Source organism: Theropithecus gelada, chromosome 18 (genome assembly GCF_003255815.1).
Source record: "Theropithecus gelada isolate Dixy chromosome 18, Tgel_1.0, whole genome shotgun sequence".
Classification (NCBI taxonomy): domain Eukaryota; kingdom Metazoa; phylum Chordata; class Mammalia; order Primates; family Cercopithecidae; genus Theropithecus; species Theropithecus gelada.
This window is the reverse complement of record NC_037686.1, coordinates 50,228,904-50,245,682: the sequence shown is the minus strand read 5'-3', so window position 1 is coordinate 50,245,682 and position 16,779 is coordinate 50,228,904. Positions and strand designations below refer to the sequence as shown.

Below are 16,779 nucleotides of genomic sequence, written 5' to 3'. Positions count from 1 at the left end.
GAAACTCCCTCTCAATAAATAAATAAATAAATAGATAAATAAAAAATATCAAGTAACTGAAAAGCTATCAGAAGAAAAGGGAGAGAGAAGAATCCTAACTACCTGAGTAAATCATGATTAGATTGTTTTCAGTTATTAGGCAGTGGATATTTTTGGAGCCAGGAGTAGGGATGGTACTGAAACAATCCTCCCATTGTTTTCCTTTAGATTTTTCTCCATAAGAATATATTTCAGGCCAGACTTGGTGGCTCACACGTGTAATCCCAGCCCTTTGGGAGGCTGAGGCGGGTGGATCATTTGAGGTCAGGAGTTCAAGACCAGCCTGGCCAACATGGTGAAACCCTGCCTCTAGCAAAAATACAAAAATTAGCCAGGCATGGTAGTGGGTGCCTGTAATCTCAGCTACTCAAGAGGCTGATATATATATGTGTGTGTGTGTGTGTGTGTGTATGTGTGTGTATATATGTGTGTGTGTGTGTATATATATAAACCCAACTCTGAATTGGATCTAGTGTAGGTCCAATATACATTTTATAGTCAATAAGTTAATTTACTTCATTTTGGCACTTGGGATCAAAACAAGTATGAAACTATATTTAAAGCAACATTCTACTTAGAGTCTGTAAAATTATGCACTAGTAAAAGAGAATAAAAAAAGAATGGCAAACAGATTTAAATTGCTTGAGAATTTCATCAAGTGTAACCACAAAAAGGATTTGCAAACAAACCACCTGTAGGACGGTAACGGGAAGGGGAAGGACATAAGAATTGAGGAATAATTTATGATAACAGAATCAACATACAGCCCTACCCCGTGACTGTTTTTCATTAATGAGCAGTCTGTGAACAGTTGAAGTCAGACTTTGAATTGTATGTGTGTGTCTGTGTGTATTTATTTTTTTGTAGCAGTTTCTTTGAAAAAAAAAGAAAAATAAAGTATGTCTGTGTTTTTCCTCCCTTTTCTCATTTGATTCAGTGTGGAGTTGAAAACATCAGAAGAGCTGAGTCTCTTAATGGAAATCCATTGTTCTCTAAGGTATCTACAGTGTTACAACCGTTTTAGTAGAACATACCAGAGAGTAATCCTCTGAGAAACTCTTGCAGAATATTGGTTTTTCTCACATATTAGAACATTTGGAGTTCCAATTAATTACAAAAATAAAATCGAATTCCTTATCTGCTCAGTCTTTTTTCCTTCAGATAGCCCCAATTTTCTGATTTCTACCCACCTATAACTATGTCTGATTTAAAACCTGCTTTCCAGAGAAAAGGCCTAGTGGGTGGGGTAAGAGGTTTTCATTTCCTGAAATCTCTGTTTTAACTTTCTCTAAGCCGAGGATTCTCAGGAAAGGAAGATGCTGTAGAATTTGGTTCAAAGGGCTCACCACTCGGATGAAAAGAAACCCCAAGCCAGAGTGCTGACCTGGGCAGCTGGAGGAGGGGGCATGGCAGACGAGCAGACCCTGTGCTTCTCATGCCTCTTTGCCTCTTGTCTGTCTTCCAGGCCCTGGCCGACTTGGTGCATTCGCACATCCAGTCAAACGAGCTGTGTTCCAAGCAGCTGACCCTGAGCTGTCCGCTCTGTGTCAATCCTGTCTGCAGGGAGACTAAATCCTTCTTCACCAGCCAGCAGCTGTGACCCCCGCTGGTGGACCCTGTGGCATTAGGCAAATGCCCAACCTCCAGATACCTCCGATGTGGAGAGGATGTTATTTAGAGATCAAGGAAGGAAGTCATCCTTCCTTGATATATATACAGCCTTTGGGTACAAATTGTGTGATTTCTTGAGGATTGGACTCTATTGATGGATTTCTACTTTTGTATAACTATACAGTAAGCATTTGTATTTTCTCTCTCTAGGTATGTTACTAGTTTGGAATGTCCACTAGGACCTTTAATAAATGAGTTAAAAATGTATCTTATTAGACACACCTATTTTAAATACAGATTTTGGCTTTATTGCCCAAAAGCCTCCTGAAAGGGTACAGAGAGTCCCCTCTGTGGGCTGGCAGTGTGAATGAGATCTGTTTAGTCTTGTGCATATAGTTGCTGTTTTTTAAATGAACATAGTTGAGTATTTGAAGTGAATTTGAAAAAGAAATGTTACTTAATCTTTCCCTAAGCCCATGGGTTACAGAGTGCTATGGAGGCAATTTGGTTACCTGCAATGGCTGCTGTTGCCAGCGAGGCTACCATTCATTGGTCATCTTGGTATTTGTGTATTAATCTCACTTTCCTCAGTGTAAAAAGGAATCAAGTACAGATTTCAGAAGTGCTCTGAGATTCCCCATACACCCAAGGCTAATAAACGTGTGCCAGTACAGTGTTCATGATACGTGCCTTGGTGGGAGTCTGTGGTGCCACAGGGAAGGGGCTCCCACTGCTTCTGGTCTCCAAGGACAGTGCTGCTGGAAAGGCTAACAATGAGCTTCACCCTGGAGCTCCTCCCGGGACCTTGCAAGCCTTTCCATCCAGCGTCTTCTCTTAGTTGAATGCCTTCTTTCTACACATTTGTTTTCAGAATTATTTTATAAGGTCGACAATCCTTCACTTGAATTCTTTCTTAATTTACAATTTTTTATTATAAAAATTTATAGCCATACAATGGGACACGTGAAGAATACAGAAAAGTAACCACTTTAATGAAATAACTATTATCATAATATTGTATTTCATGCTAGTCCTTTCCTGTAGATATTTTTAATGCCATTGTCACCTTGGATCTGTGAGTGAAAAGTGTTTCTAAAAGTATAGAAATAATATCAGATCAGAATCTGATCCATATTTGTATTTAAATGGATTAAAAGATCCCTGGTGGTTCCAGGAAGAATTTGTAAAGATCACTTTCTCTTTCCTCCAAACCCTGAAACTTTGTTCTTCAAAAGAGCATTTTTTTTAAGCCAGTTTATAAACTGGAAGTATTAGGAGATTCATAAATCTTCTATATTGAGAATTGGCTGCGTTAATAAATATTACAACATCATTAAGGTTTTAACTAAGTTTGATTCATGCTGTCTGTTAAATCAAAACTGATCTAAATCAAAATTATTCAATGTGAGGAGCTTTTTTAATACAGGAAAAGAAACATGCCATCCACTTGAGTTAATAGTTTTCCCACATTGATGACAGCCCTCTTGAGTAGCGTCTACGTTTTTAAAATTTCAAATTGGCTTTTCTATTAGTAGATTGTGTTTCTAGAGAAAGATACAAGGCATAGGTAATTGTTTAGGATTTTCCTCTAGCCTTTTCCATTACCTTTTTGGGGATTAGGTTCACAGTAGACTTTGAGTGACCATCCCACCATGAGGTGAATTCTCTGGGTTAGTGGTGTGGTGCTGGAAGGAAGGTTATTTTTGGAGCCACTCTCTCTCCTTAAGGAAACTTCCCAAGGGTCTGCTTCAATTCTTCAATGAAAAAATAGACGTGAAAAAATATTTTTATGGAGATGATGCAGAAAACTCCAATTCAGGAGCCCTTGCGAGTATATCTGAAGCAATTATTTGCTAAGGAAACCTGAATTGATAGTGCTGTGCTGTCTGGACTAATGTCTTTGATGCTGAGTTGGGACCAGACCAGCTTTTATAGCGACAGGCAAAGAGGGATTTATTGAGATCGCTGCTCATGGCATTTGTTATTGTAAGAAGTGTTGCCTTTGATTGTTACTAACCATGGATGGGTAATGGTCATACACTAGGCTAGCATTTGGTAGGACAAAATCTTTTTAGAGCTTTGAGAATTGTCATCCTGTTGGTCAACTTTGAAATACAAATGTTTGCCCTGGTAATTAGCAGTGAACTACTGGCAGTTTCTTCAAGCTGTGTATGTACACATCTGGCTTTTAATTGATGAATCAACTTCTGCAGAAACTTTTGCAAGGACAGTGTTGATAAGGCAGTTTAGCTTGCCAGGGTGATGACAAAGCCCAGGTCCCTGCATGTATAGTGCTTTTCTAAAGAATATGCATTCTTGAACTACTTTTTTAAAAATCAAAATAAATTTTTGCACTCAAAATTTGCTTCATATCAGGAGAAATGAACTCATTGTGTGTCTGTGTGGTTTTTTTGTTTGTTTGTTTGTTTTAAGATGGAGTCTTGGTATGTCACCCATGCTGGAGTGCAGTGGTGCAATCTCATCTCACTGCCACCTCCACCTCCTGGGTTCAAGTGATCCTCCCACCTCAGCCTCCCAAGTAGCTGGGACTATAGGAGTGCACCACCACGCCGGGCTACGTTTTTATATTGTTTGTAGAGATGGGGTTTTGCCATGTTGTCCAGGCTGGTCTTGAACTCCTGGGCTCAAGGGATTCTCCTGCCTCAGTCTCCCAAAGTGCTGGGATTACAAGGATGAGCCTCAGCACCTGGCCCTGAACTCATTATTAAAAGCCCTTTAAATGTGAGGCTGGGTGCAGTGCCTTACATGTGTAATCCCAATACTTTGGGAGGCTGAGGTTGGAGGATTGCTTGATCCCAAGAGTTCAAGACCAGACCCTGACTACAAAAAATAAAGTAAAAATTAACTGGGTGTAGTGGCACATGCCTGTAGTTCCAGCTACTTGGGAGGCTGAGTTGGTAGGATTGCTTGAGCCCAGCAGTTTGAGGTTGCAGTGAGGTGTGATTGCACCACTGCACTCCAGCCTGGGTGACAGAGGAAGACCCTGTCCCAAAATTAAAAAAAAAAAAAAAAAAAAAAGAAATACTGGAGACTGGGTCATTTATAAAGGAAAGAGGTTTAATTGACTCAGTTCGGCATGTCTGAGGAAGCCTCAGGAAATTTATAGTCATGGCAGAAGGGGAAGCAGATGTCTTACATGGCAGCAGGTGAGAGCTTAAGCAAGCGGGGAAGAGCCCCTTATAAAACCATCAGATCTTGTGAGAACTCACATGAACAGCATGGGGGGAACTGTCTCCATGTTTCCATCTCCTTCCACCAGGTCCCTCCCTCAACACGTGGGGATTATGGGGATTACAATTTGAGATGAGATTTGGGTGGGGACACAGAGCCAAACCATATCATTCCACCCTGGCCACTCCCAAATCTTATATCCTTTTTACATTTCAAAACCAATCATGCCTTCCCAAGAGTGCCCTAGAGTCTTAACTCATTCCAGCATTAACCCAGAAGTCCAAGTTCAAAGTCCCATCTGAGACAAGTCAAGTCCCTTCTGCCTGTGAGCCTGTAAAATTAAAAGTAAGTTAGTTACTTCCAAGACACAATGGGAGTACAGACATTGGTAAATGTTCCCATTCCCAATGGGTGAAATTGGCCAAAATACAGGGGCTACAGGCCCCATGCGCTACTGCACTCCCCTGTGCAAGTCTCAAACCTGGCAGGGCACTCCTTAAATTTTTTTTTTTTTTAAGATGAGTCTTGCTCTGTTGCCCAGGCTGGAGTGCAGTGTGATCTCGGGTCACTGCAAGCTCCGCCTCCCGGGTTCAAAGGATCATTCTGCCTCAGCCTCCTGAGTAGCTGGGATTACAGGCGCCTGCCACCACACCCGGCTAATTTTTGTATTTTTAGTAGAGATGGGGTTTCACCATCTTGGTCAGGTTGGTCTCTAACTCCTGACCTCGTGATCCGCCCGCCTTGGCCTCCCAAAGTGTTGGGATTACAGGTGTGAGCCACCGCCCCCGGCCTACTCATTAAAGTTACAGAATAATCTTTGACTCCATGTCTCACCTCCAGCTCACGCTGATGCAAGAGGTGGGCTAATCTTTCTCATAACTTGGGTATTTAATTCAAGAAACCCTAACTTAAGGCATGTAAAAGAGATCCTTTGCTCAATCTGATGCCATTGTGTTTATCCAAAGTGTATTATCATTACCCACAAAGGGTGAGAGAGTAGGCTGCAACCATACCCCAAGTGGAGTGAGCAGCAAGACCTGCCCCTGCTCAGAGTGTAGGTGATCGAGGGCGCCTGCTTTCTTAGGGGCTCTGCCGTATGAGCTGCTCTCGATGCGGCAAAGGACCACCTTGCACAACCACAGCGGGAAGGCAGAATTTAAAGCTGGCAGCTGTAAGAAAGTGAACGTCTGTGTGTGCGCACGGGGGCGCGTGAAGGCGCAGGTGCATCAGCCAGGAACCTCCAGTTTGCCTCGTAACCTTCTCACCTCACCTGAAACCCCTTCTGCCAGAATCTTGAAGGTGGTCCAGGAACGTGGCTCCCAACGTTAGGTGGAAATGGGAAATTCGTTGAGATGTCACAAGCTGGAATAAGAAAATTCCGAGCTCACTCGGAAATGAATGCCCTAAACTAAGATTATTCAGCTTCTCAGTTGTTAATAGCAAAATGGAGACCTGAGCGTGGATAACTTTTGGTATCTGTGGGGAATCCTGGAACCAATCCCCACCGATATAGAAGGACAACTGTCCACAGTACTTGAACGTATTATTAACTGTATTCATTATGTATGTTAGATGCCCAGAACATATTTATCCTGCATATCTAAACGTTTGATCATTTTACAAACCTTCTATTTTTTTTTTTTTTTGCCAATTTTATCCAGCTAGACACTTGTGCAATATGGCTATTATCTGATCTTTGCCTTAAATGTTGTGCTTCTCTTCCATATGCACGTATTTTGCAAAATATAAAGTGTGTGGAGCTATATAGCACTGAGCCAAGTGGTGGGTACCTGCGGGTGCTTCAGAGAAGTAAACTGATGCTGCTAATATTTGTTGAATGGCGCGAACATGATGAGCAATAGCAGGTGGTGCCCTTCAGCCAGACCATTGCTCCATGCGTGTGATGCCTCTTGCCAAACAGTAGTTCTGGGAGGTGGTTGCCTCTAGAGAACACATTCCTAATATCCTGGGGTCCCATGAGAGAAAGAAATGCTTTTGCTTTTGATGTGGGACTCGTATTAAGCCTTTCTTCAGGGAAAAGGCAGTGAAAAATGCACCCTGTGATAATCAGTTTCTTACAACATGCTGTGATAGTACCGGCTTCATTGTTTTTAGCTGGAATCATTAGCTTCCATTTTTAGAGTAACAGCTATTGGCTAAATTAGGCGACCGTAGGCCATTAAGATGGATGTTGGAATTAAAAACATTTTTGGAAAAAAGCCTGCTTTGAGCCTTTGTTAGAAGCCCTTGGGCAGAGATCTGGGTCCTGTTTCTGGTTTCTTGTGAGCCTTCACTCTGACAGTTTTGTTTCCAGAAACACACTCTTAGCCTGCTCCTGAAATGGGAACAGACAGGCCAAGTTCCCCTCTCCAGTCTCCCCTGCGGGTCAAAGCTTTACTTTCCTGGCATGTTAAGAAAGAATAGATTTAACCTCGAGAATCCATGGAGTATTCTGTATTCTGTATTCTTACCTTTTCCTTATTTTAAAAAAGTGTACATATGGCATGGAATTGATTGCACAGGCACATGACATGTTGACTTGTGAACCCATTGTTAAAATTTCAAGTTAACAATCATTAAAATAATAACTTTCAAATTAAATTATGTTAAAAACAAAGGTAACATTCAACATTCATTGCTTTCTAATTATTTCACCCTATTTTTTGTTGTTGATTATTTAGACTTAGGAAAGTGATGGGAAAAACGTGAATAACGCAATACATAATTGTTTCTGCAACCATTACCTTGTGATATTCACAAACACTTGAACACTTGAATAGTCTTCCATTATTTGAAAACTATTATTCAATTTATCCAAGTGAAGTATTGGCATACAAAGAAGTTGTTTCATATTTGCATTGCTCATTAATGTAAACAAAACGTCAATATGTGTGAACTATGCTTGTTGATCAATTGCAACCACAGGTTGGTTGCAGATATAAGAGCTTGGTAAAAATCAACAAAAGCATTCTCTGAGGATGAATTGGCTATATGGAAGTTATAGGAAGGCGTATTGTGTATTTTATTATTATTTATAAATTGTGTGTTCCACATCTTTTAGATAAGTAAAATTTATAGTAAACGTACTCCCACACATACATATATGCATAGATTGTTTTTCAGATTGCTGGTTAGTCACCATTTACCAGCACACTGCTGCCTAAAAGGGAACTTTTCTGGGATGATGGAAATGATATCTATGGATTGCATACTTGTATTGTTCTCCACATTCATGATATGGAGAGGGAGCTCTCTCTATAATCACTGCCTATTTGGAACAAAAGTTACTTATGCCACAGTGACTAGGGGCATAAGTCTTTTTAGTAAGATTCCATTTGTCTTCACCAAAAACCCATGGGCCTGTAGTACTAACAGAATCCATGGAAAGTGATTCCCAATCCAAGTTCCAGCCAGAGGGCTAAAAGGGACAAAATCTTTCCGATGACATAGGTCTGTCTGAAAAGTCCACTTTTTACTTGTCATCTCATCCAGCCCTGGAAACTTGTCACGGGGGAAGACCAACGCAGCAGTGGGGAAGCACCCACTTCAGGGGAGCATGAATTGCTCATTCTCAAGATTAGGCAGTGGGGAACCAAGTGGTCTCTGGGAGGGCTACACCTTACAGCGTCCATGACTACACTGGAGAGAATGAGATGGAACACTGTGTGCAGAGCTGTAGAGCTCCAGCTGGTCCCTGAAGGCAGCCCACCTTTTCACTAACACTGGTGAGACCCTCTCACCAACGTGTCCCCATCATACTCTAGAGCCTTGGGTTGCACGGTCCTGTTTTTTCCTGAAGCAAAGCGATCTTTTCCCCAAGCTACGCTCCGCAGACAAGCAGCTTCTTTTATTTGTATCTTTCTCCTGTCAATTGCATGACAGAAAAGAAAAACTGTGTCAAATAGTGAATTCTAACCCCTTCCTATGCCTCAGAGCTTGATGCAAATAAAGACAGCTACTGTAAGCAGCCGCTTCACCTTTTTGTGTCCCCCAAGCCTCTCCCTGGGCCTCTTCTGAACTCCTGGTTCACTCTGTTTCTGCGATGCTTTCTCCTGTTTCCGGCTGCGGTGTTATCCTTTGCTGCAATCCCTTGATCCTCAGGACCTAGGAATATCTTCCAGGTTTTATGCCTGATCCCTTCTGAATCCCCCAAAGGCCAAGTACCGAGCCGAGCCATGGTGGCATCCAGCAGCAAAGGCTAGCCTGGCTTTACCTTCCTAAGAGCTGAATGTCTCTCCAGGAGCATGATCAGACATCTCATTGCAGCTGTAAAACATGAGGTAGCATTTTGAGGGTATGTGGCTGCTTGGTTACATTCCCTTCTCAAAAAAACTTAAATGGGTTTCCCTAGACTGAGGATATGCACAGCCAAATGCTCCTGCCTGCATTAGAGCCATCTGGGCCAAATTATCTCCTGATCATGTTTCACTTCCAGCTGAGTCGTCCTCAAGTGCAGCGTAGAGACTGTTCATGAAGTACCAGTGAAGGCGGCCCAACGACTGGGAAACCGGAGGACAGGGGCAAACATGTTATCAAGCCTTTCGGCTCAGGGAAGCCTGACTTCGGGGCAAGACTGGGTTGTCTGACACAGACGTAGGCACCGCCGTGGTGAGCAGGACATTCTTCTGTCCGTGCTCAGAGCTTGGCTGTCTGTTTCAACTACTGTTTGGGTCCATCAAGTTTAGAAACAAAAGTGTACTAGGTGGGCTTTCTTTGACTCTGGGGGAAACACAGCAAAAGGAAACAAACTTAAGTGACCTCAAGGAGGGATGGAGAGTGGGTAGATTGGCAAGGTTTGTAAATACATAAACAGTTTTCTGAATAATATGTTATTTTAAAACAACATTCACGGCCTGCTTAGTCTGTGCAGCTGTAGTCCTGCTTAATTAAAGCAGGGGTTTGGAGGGATTGACCTTCATTTGAATGTATGAATTTTTCTTTCTGAGACTGCATCCAGTGGTGTGCTGATCAATGTTTAATCACAGGCTCTCTGGGAGAAAAGAGAACCCTGATTTGTAGCATTTGCTGATTTCCATGGTGTAAATACTACCATTGCCGCTGGCTCCAGGCTACCAACATGACATTACTGATCACAGAGTTGGGAAGAGTTGCTAAAGATTGGCTTTCCTGAGCCAGCACGAGCCAGTGGCTGCACATTGCTGACTCTATTCCTTGTCAGAGGTCTCTCTCACTATGTACTCTGGAATGTTCCCCCACCTTGCTCCCTTCCTGTCCTGAACAGAGCGGAATCCTGCAGAACCTAAGAAGTAATGGGAGCATGGGGAGTCCAAGGAGTGATAAGGCAGATTATTTTCACGGCAGTTGGAGCACTGCGACAATGGACATTGGGAGCCTGGAGTAGACACCCTGTGGACCACAGCCAAGGGCAGCCTCTCTTCAGAGAGGCCTGAATGTGCCTGCCTGTGGGTCCCAGGATGGAGTGCAGTGGTGCCATGATAATTCACTGCAGCCTTGAACTCTTGGGCTCCCCCTGCTTGTTTCCTGAGTTGCTGGGACTACAGGTCCATGCCACCACACCAGGGTAATTTTTATTTTATTTTATTTTTTGTAGAGATGGGGTCTCTCTCTATTACCCAGGCTGGTCTTGAACTCCTGGCCTCAAGTGATCCTCCTGTCTCTGTCTCCCAAAGTGCTGGATTACAGGTATGAGTCACTACACCCAGCCTTTTAATTATTTTTTGTATGTTTAAAAATCTTTAGCATTATAAGACATCCGCTCTGCCCACCCAAAAAGATGGTGTGAGAATAACCTGAAACAACGTGTAAAACCAGAGTGTAGACTAGAAAGGGCTTTGTATCTGTAATGGGCTATTATTCATTAACATCTATGACTATTTGGACATAGTACCTAGGTCATAATTTTAAAATATATTTTTCTTACTAAAAGGTATTTCAAAATGTAGAAAGTAAGATACGTAAAAAGGGGAAATTACCTATTATCTTATGACACTTTGATGAAACTAACCCCACATATTTTATGCATACTTTCAAATTATAAAAATACTCATATGTTTCTTCTATACTCTGTATTGCTCACTTAACATCTCATGGATATGTCTTATTTGTCATGACATATTACTAAACAATGGTTTTGACAAATATCCTTGTAGACAAAATCTTCGGGCATATCCTTGATCATTTCCATAGGAAGAGTTCTTGGAAGTGGGTTGTCTGAATCAAAGGATATTCTTGCAGATTTTTTTTAAAGGATGAAATGAGAGCACATATGTAATGTGTTTAGTACAGTGCAGTACCTGAGATATGTGTGTGTGCATGAGTGTATGTATGTGTGTTAAAGGCCCAATAAATGGTAGTGATTATGAACTTGTATTAATTTGGTTAGCACACTTTTGCTGTATTGTTCTTAGTGGTGTTACAGTTTTTTTCTGGGGGTAGTATGAAGAGAGTGTGATGGCAGGAATCTAGGGGATCAGTTCTCTTGTCCTGTTTTGTTTCTGTTTTTTGAGACAGGGTCTTGCTCTGTCACTCAGACTGGAATGCAGTGGCATAATCCTGGCTCTCTGCCGCCTTGACCTCCTGGGCTCAAGTGATCCTTCTGCCTCAGCTTCCCAAGTAGCTGGGTATATAAGTCTGTTCTCACACTGCTATAAAGAACTACCTGAGACTGGGTAATTTATGAAGAAAAGAGGTTTAATTGACTTGCAGTTTCTGCAGGCTTAACAGGAAGCATGACTGGGAGACCTCAGAAAACTTACAGTCATGGCAGAAGGCGAAGGAGAAGCAAAGACCTTCTTCACATGGCGGCAGGAGAGAGAGAGAACGAGGGGGGAAGTGCCACATGCTTTTAAAGCATCAGATCTTGTGAGGACTCACTACCATGAGAACACCAAGGTTAAATCTGCCCCCATTAACCAATTACCTTCCACAAGGCCTCTCCTCCAATTCTACACGAGATTTGGGTAGGGACATAAATCCAAACCATAGCTGGGACTATAGGTGCACCACCATGGCCAGCTAATTCTGTGTGTGTGTGTCTGTAGAGATAGTGTCTCCCTATGTTGCCCAGGCTGGACTCAAACTCCTGGGCTCAAGAGATCCTCCCACCTCAGCTTCCCAAAGTGCTCGGATTACAAGTGTAAGCCACCACACCCGGCCTGTCTTGCTCTTTCTGTTCCTTGTTACCATTTACTTTTGGTCACTTGCTTTGATAGGGTTATAGGAAGAATGTATTGATGGGCATAGGAAGAAGAGACAGATGACAAAGCCATTTGTTCTTACTTATCAATAACTTTGCGAAGAGTCTGAGTGTTAAAAAAGTTGAGTTTCAGGTTAGAAGAACTTGGGGGATTATGTGTGAATTTTACTTACCCTTTGCAGGTCTACAGGTACCTCAGCATTGCCTGAGTGTGTCCTGAGTGCCCTCCTGTCCCCAAACAGCTCTCAGCAGGCTCCCAGAGGGCAGAGCCATCCATCAAAGCTGGGCAGGCCTCCAGCTCAGGTAACCACCGCACTTACACAATTGTCCCTTACGAAAAGGCAGCGGGGAATGTGTTCTTCCTGTTTCTACCTTCCTGAAGGTTTTCATGTCCATGCTAACCCACTGTGGGCCTGGGCCAAGGCCAAGTTGCCTATCAATATTTTAAAGTAGTGGTGTTATAAAATTTATGGAAGACGCACAAAGAACAATCCCCTGAAGTGACAAGCCCGCTGAGAAGGGATATTGGCTAAAAGGAGATCTCCCACTTTGAAACAGTGTGAGATCAAGTGCCCTAGCTGGTGAGGTCCTTTGTAGGCATAGGGCCTGGAGCTTGGGGGGAAATCTGACCTGGTTTCAAATCCCACCTACAACTGTTAATTTATTTGGTTATCTATTAACAGTCTCCTGGCAGCTTACTTTTATGTTTAAAATTAAGTGCTCGATTGATTATTTTCTAGAACAGTGATGGGATGTTGTTCTATACTTAAGGCAATCCATTAGTGGGCTCTCTCATTCCTGATCTCTTTTCCTTCCTTTCTTGGTACATTTTGTGTGTGTTTGTGTGTGTGTGTGTGTGTATATGTCTGCGCACATGTGTGCGAGCTTGTGTGCATGTGTGTGCACCCGAAGTTTGTGGGAGTCAGAGGATGGAGGAAGAAAGAGTCTTTATTCTGAAATCAGAGGAGAGTAGGGCTTTTATATTTCTTCCAAACTGGATATTCACAAGGAGTTTTCAGCACCCGAGGAGAGGTAGTTATTTCTTAGCATGATTCATAAGGAGATGGAAGCAGTGTCTGACTCTCTTCCTTGTCAGAGGTCTTACTCACTATGGATTGGGGAATTTTATATTATGGGGATTTCATTTTATCAAAAATCTTAGCATAAGCTGCTATTTTTTGAACACCTCTACTTTCCTTTTATCTGCTGTGGAGGCATCTTCAAATATTTCCATATTTCCAGGATTTGCTTCCGAGGATTGAGACTCAATTACTTTTTTTAAAAAATTGGGTTTATTAAATATATTGACTAGATAGAAAAAATATGACATATGTAAGGCAGAGCTCCTGACTCTCGTGCTTGGGCAGGTTCCTCGGTGTGCTTGGAACTTACCAGTTTCTTCAGCCTGGAGTGAAGCCAGGTGTGGCCTGAGGTGGCCTGAGCTCCCAAGCAGGTCATCTCTGGCCACCAGAATAGTGCTGTCTGGGCTCCTGAGTGCAGCATGAGCAGAGGAGGATCTGCCCTCTGTTTTACTGGGAAAATGTTTGAAAACACTGGAATCAAGTGTCAAGGATGACAATGAAAACATTCATGTCCCCAGTTCACAGCCTGAGAAGTAGTCTGTGCCATTCCTTTTTAAATCTGCCGCTTAGTTAGGGCTGATGCTCATTCCAGTATACAGATGAGAAAAGTAGGTATACATGGCTAGTTAGGAACAGTCAAGACTGAAGCAGATGTTCCTCCGTTCCCAGCCTGTAATAATGGCTACTTCCTTGCATGATCATGCCAGTGCAGAGTGCTGGCTTTTTACACAACATCTCTATTCATCTTTACAACAAAGTTGTGGGTAGATGTTACTATTCACATCCTCAAACTGGGCTTCTAGGATACAATGATTCAGGGAAGAAGCATTCAGGCCATCAGTGCTGAAGTGATGAAGCATCCTCATCTCCTTTCTGCCTGCTGGAATGTTCTGTCTCAGAGCCAGCAAGTCTCAATAAGGAAGCCCAGCCACCTCTGCCTTTGTAGTCTTATAAGCCAAGGACCCATTGGGAACAAGCAGGCAGTCTGTATTACGGAACTTGCTTTACATAGAAATGTGTTTCTGAAAATGTCCATGGAAATGGAATGCATTAGTCTGTTTTCATACTGCTATAAAGAACTGCTTGAGACTGGGTAATTTATAAAGGAAAGAGGTTTAATTGACTCACAGTTCAGCATGCCTGGGGAGACCTCAGGAAACTTACAATCATGGCAGAAAGTGAAGGGGAAGCAAGGCACCTTCTTCAAAAGATGGCAGGAAGAAGAAGTGCTAAGTGAAGGGGAAAGAGCTCCTGACTCTCGTGCTTGGGCAGGTTCCTCGGTGTGCTTAGAACTTAGTTTCTGTAGCCTGGAGTGTAGCCAGGTGTTGCCTGAGGTGGCCTGATTTCCCAAGCAGGTCATCTCCGGCCATTCACGTGATAGTGAATGAGAGCTCATTCACTATCACGAGAACAGCATGGGGGAAACTGCCCCCATGATTCAATTACCTTCACCTGGTCTCTCCCTTGACACATGGGGACTGTGGGGATTATGGGGATTACAATTCGAGATGAGATTTGGGTGGGGACCAAAGCCTAACCATATCATGGAAGTTTTAAAAATCTAATTGCATTGAACATATATTTGGGAGGGTTAGGGATCTATAAGAAACCTTCACCGAAGTAAAGAATCTTTCCCCAACACACACCTGACTTCACCAATTTATCAATCTAGATATTTGACTCAGGCTAGAATATGTCTTGGCTCAATTGCCAAATCTTACTAAGAGTAAGGAACTGAGTTCCTCTGGGCAAAAGGCCTCCTGTTCTTAGAAGCTGGGTAATGGTAAAGAGCACAGCTGGGGCTGGGGCTGACTTACCAGGGGGTCATTCAACGCCCATTGTTACCAAAGTGTGGAGATTTCAGTTCTGCAGAACCTAATGCCTTGGCCTCAGAAGCCTCAGTACCCAACGACTCTCGTGCTACATGGGCCTCCAAAGCTTGAACAAGAGATATTTATTCTTTCACAATGCTGGAGCCCAGGAAGCCTATAGTCAAGGCAACAGCAGGGCCAGGAAAGAACCTTCCTTGGGTCTTCCAGCTTCTTGTGGCTTCAGGCATACTTTGGCTTGTGACTGCATGGCTCCATCTCTGCCTCCATCTTCACATGGCCTTCTCTCCTGTGTCTGTGTCTTCTCCTCTTCTGATTTTTTTATTTTTATTATTTTATTTTTTTATCATAGCTGACTGCAGCCTTGCACTCCTGGGCTCAAGCAGTCTTCCCACCTGGGCCCCCCAAGTAACTGGGATTACAGGTGTGAGCCACTCTGCCCAGCTCCTCTTCTGTTTCTTGTAAGGATGCTTGTCATTTGGGTTAGTACTCACCTGGATAATCCAGATAATCTTTTCAAGATATACTTAAACTAATTGCATCTGCAAAGTTGTCTTCTCCAAAACAGGTCCCATTCAGAGGTTGTGGGGGTTAGGATGTGTTAGGATCTCTTAGGGGGGCACCATTAAACTCACTGCATGCCCCCTTCTTCCCTTCCCCTGAGACTGTTCCTGCTTAGGTTCTGTGGGCTCATCATCTTCTGCCTGTGAGGCTCCCTGCTGTGGCATACAGATGGGGTCTCAGGGCTGAGGTGGGTGCTTACAAGTACAGGCCTGGAATCAGACAAAGCCTGAGTGCAGTCACGGCTCCCATGTATCAGCTATGAGATTTAAGCAAGTAACTGAACCTCCCAGGACTCTAGCGCCTCATCTCTGACATGCGATAGTAACACCTACCCACAGTTTTGTTGTAGAGATGAACCAAGATGACGGGTAAGAAGCCAGTGCCATGGCCCAGTGTGCACTGGGGTAGCCGTTAGTGTGCACTGGCACTGGAGGAACTTGAGCTTTGGTCCTGACTATGCCTAATTAGCCCTGTGACCTCTGGTGAGTGTCCCCTAGCCCTTGTCCAGAGCACGTGTGGAATGCGTAGAGGTCGAGATTAGGCAGGATAATTTCCTTGCTTTTCCAGCCACAATAATCTTGGGCCAGAAAGACTCTGAGACCCTGGTTAATCTTATTTTTGAGCAGCTTAAGCAGCAGTCATATATATTCCTTAGACTGGGCTTCCAAAATTGCATGGAGAATTTTGCAGAACATTTCAACATCATATTTGCGGCTTAGGAATCATTTGGAAAATGGGGCTTCGTCCACTGGGTTGCATTTTGCCTCTCCTGAGTAGGAAATAGGTTGTGAAATCCCCGAGTTAAAGAACGGGGGTAGAGGAGGAGCTGTTTAGTTCATTCTTTTGTGTCTAAGTAAGATGCCTCGGAAACAGAGACGTCATACAGTGTTAAATCTGACAGGATAGAGGTTATCCTGGCACCTGGGCAGGGCCTGTGCAGAGTATGCCCTCAGAAAGCACCAGGACCATTCAACTTTCAGAAATGGGAGCTCAAAGAGGTGAAGTGACTTGACCAAGGTCACACAGAGTTGGTCTTCCAATTCTAAGGCCAGGATTTTTTCTTTCTAGGGTTCTTTCTAGGATTCTTATTTCATCTGAAATTGCTTTGGGGTGCCACTGTTGAGGACACATTTTTATTAGACACAGTTGTGCTACTGTTCAGATAGACTTAAAAATATATTCATAGCTCCTAGAGACATTATAATCTGGTGCAAAGTTAAAAAGAAAGGAGGAACCTGGATGAGATAGAGCAGAGATTCTTCCAGATGCAACATCCATGATGAAG

The 16,779-nt window shown here is 43.1% G+C and overlaps 1 protein-coding gene across 2 annotated transcripts in view; it reads left to right on the top strand.

Annotated features, from left to right (window-relative positions):
* Positions 1 to 7,469, top strand: part of FECH (ferrochelatase) — a 41,958-nt gene extending 34,489 nt beyond the window's left edge. For both annotated transcript variants that reach the window (XM_025365210.1, XM_025365209.1), the window contains exons 10-11: positions 977 to 1,036; positions 1,505 to 7,469. In XM_025365210.1, coding sequence (XP_025220995.1) covers positions 977 to 1,036; positions 1,505 to 1,639 — 195 coding nt within the window. In that variant the 3' untranslated portion in view covers positions 1,640 to 7,469. The remainder of the gene's footprint in view (positions 1 to 976; positions 1,037 to 1,504) is intronic.
* The last annotated feature ends 9,310 nt before the right edge of the window (positions 7,470 to 16,779 follow it).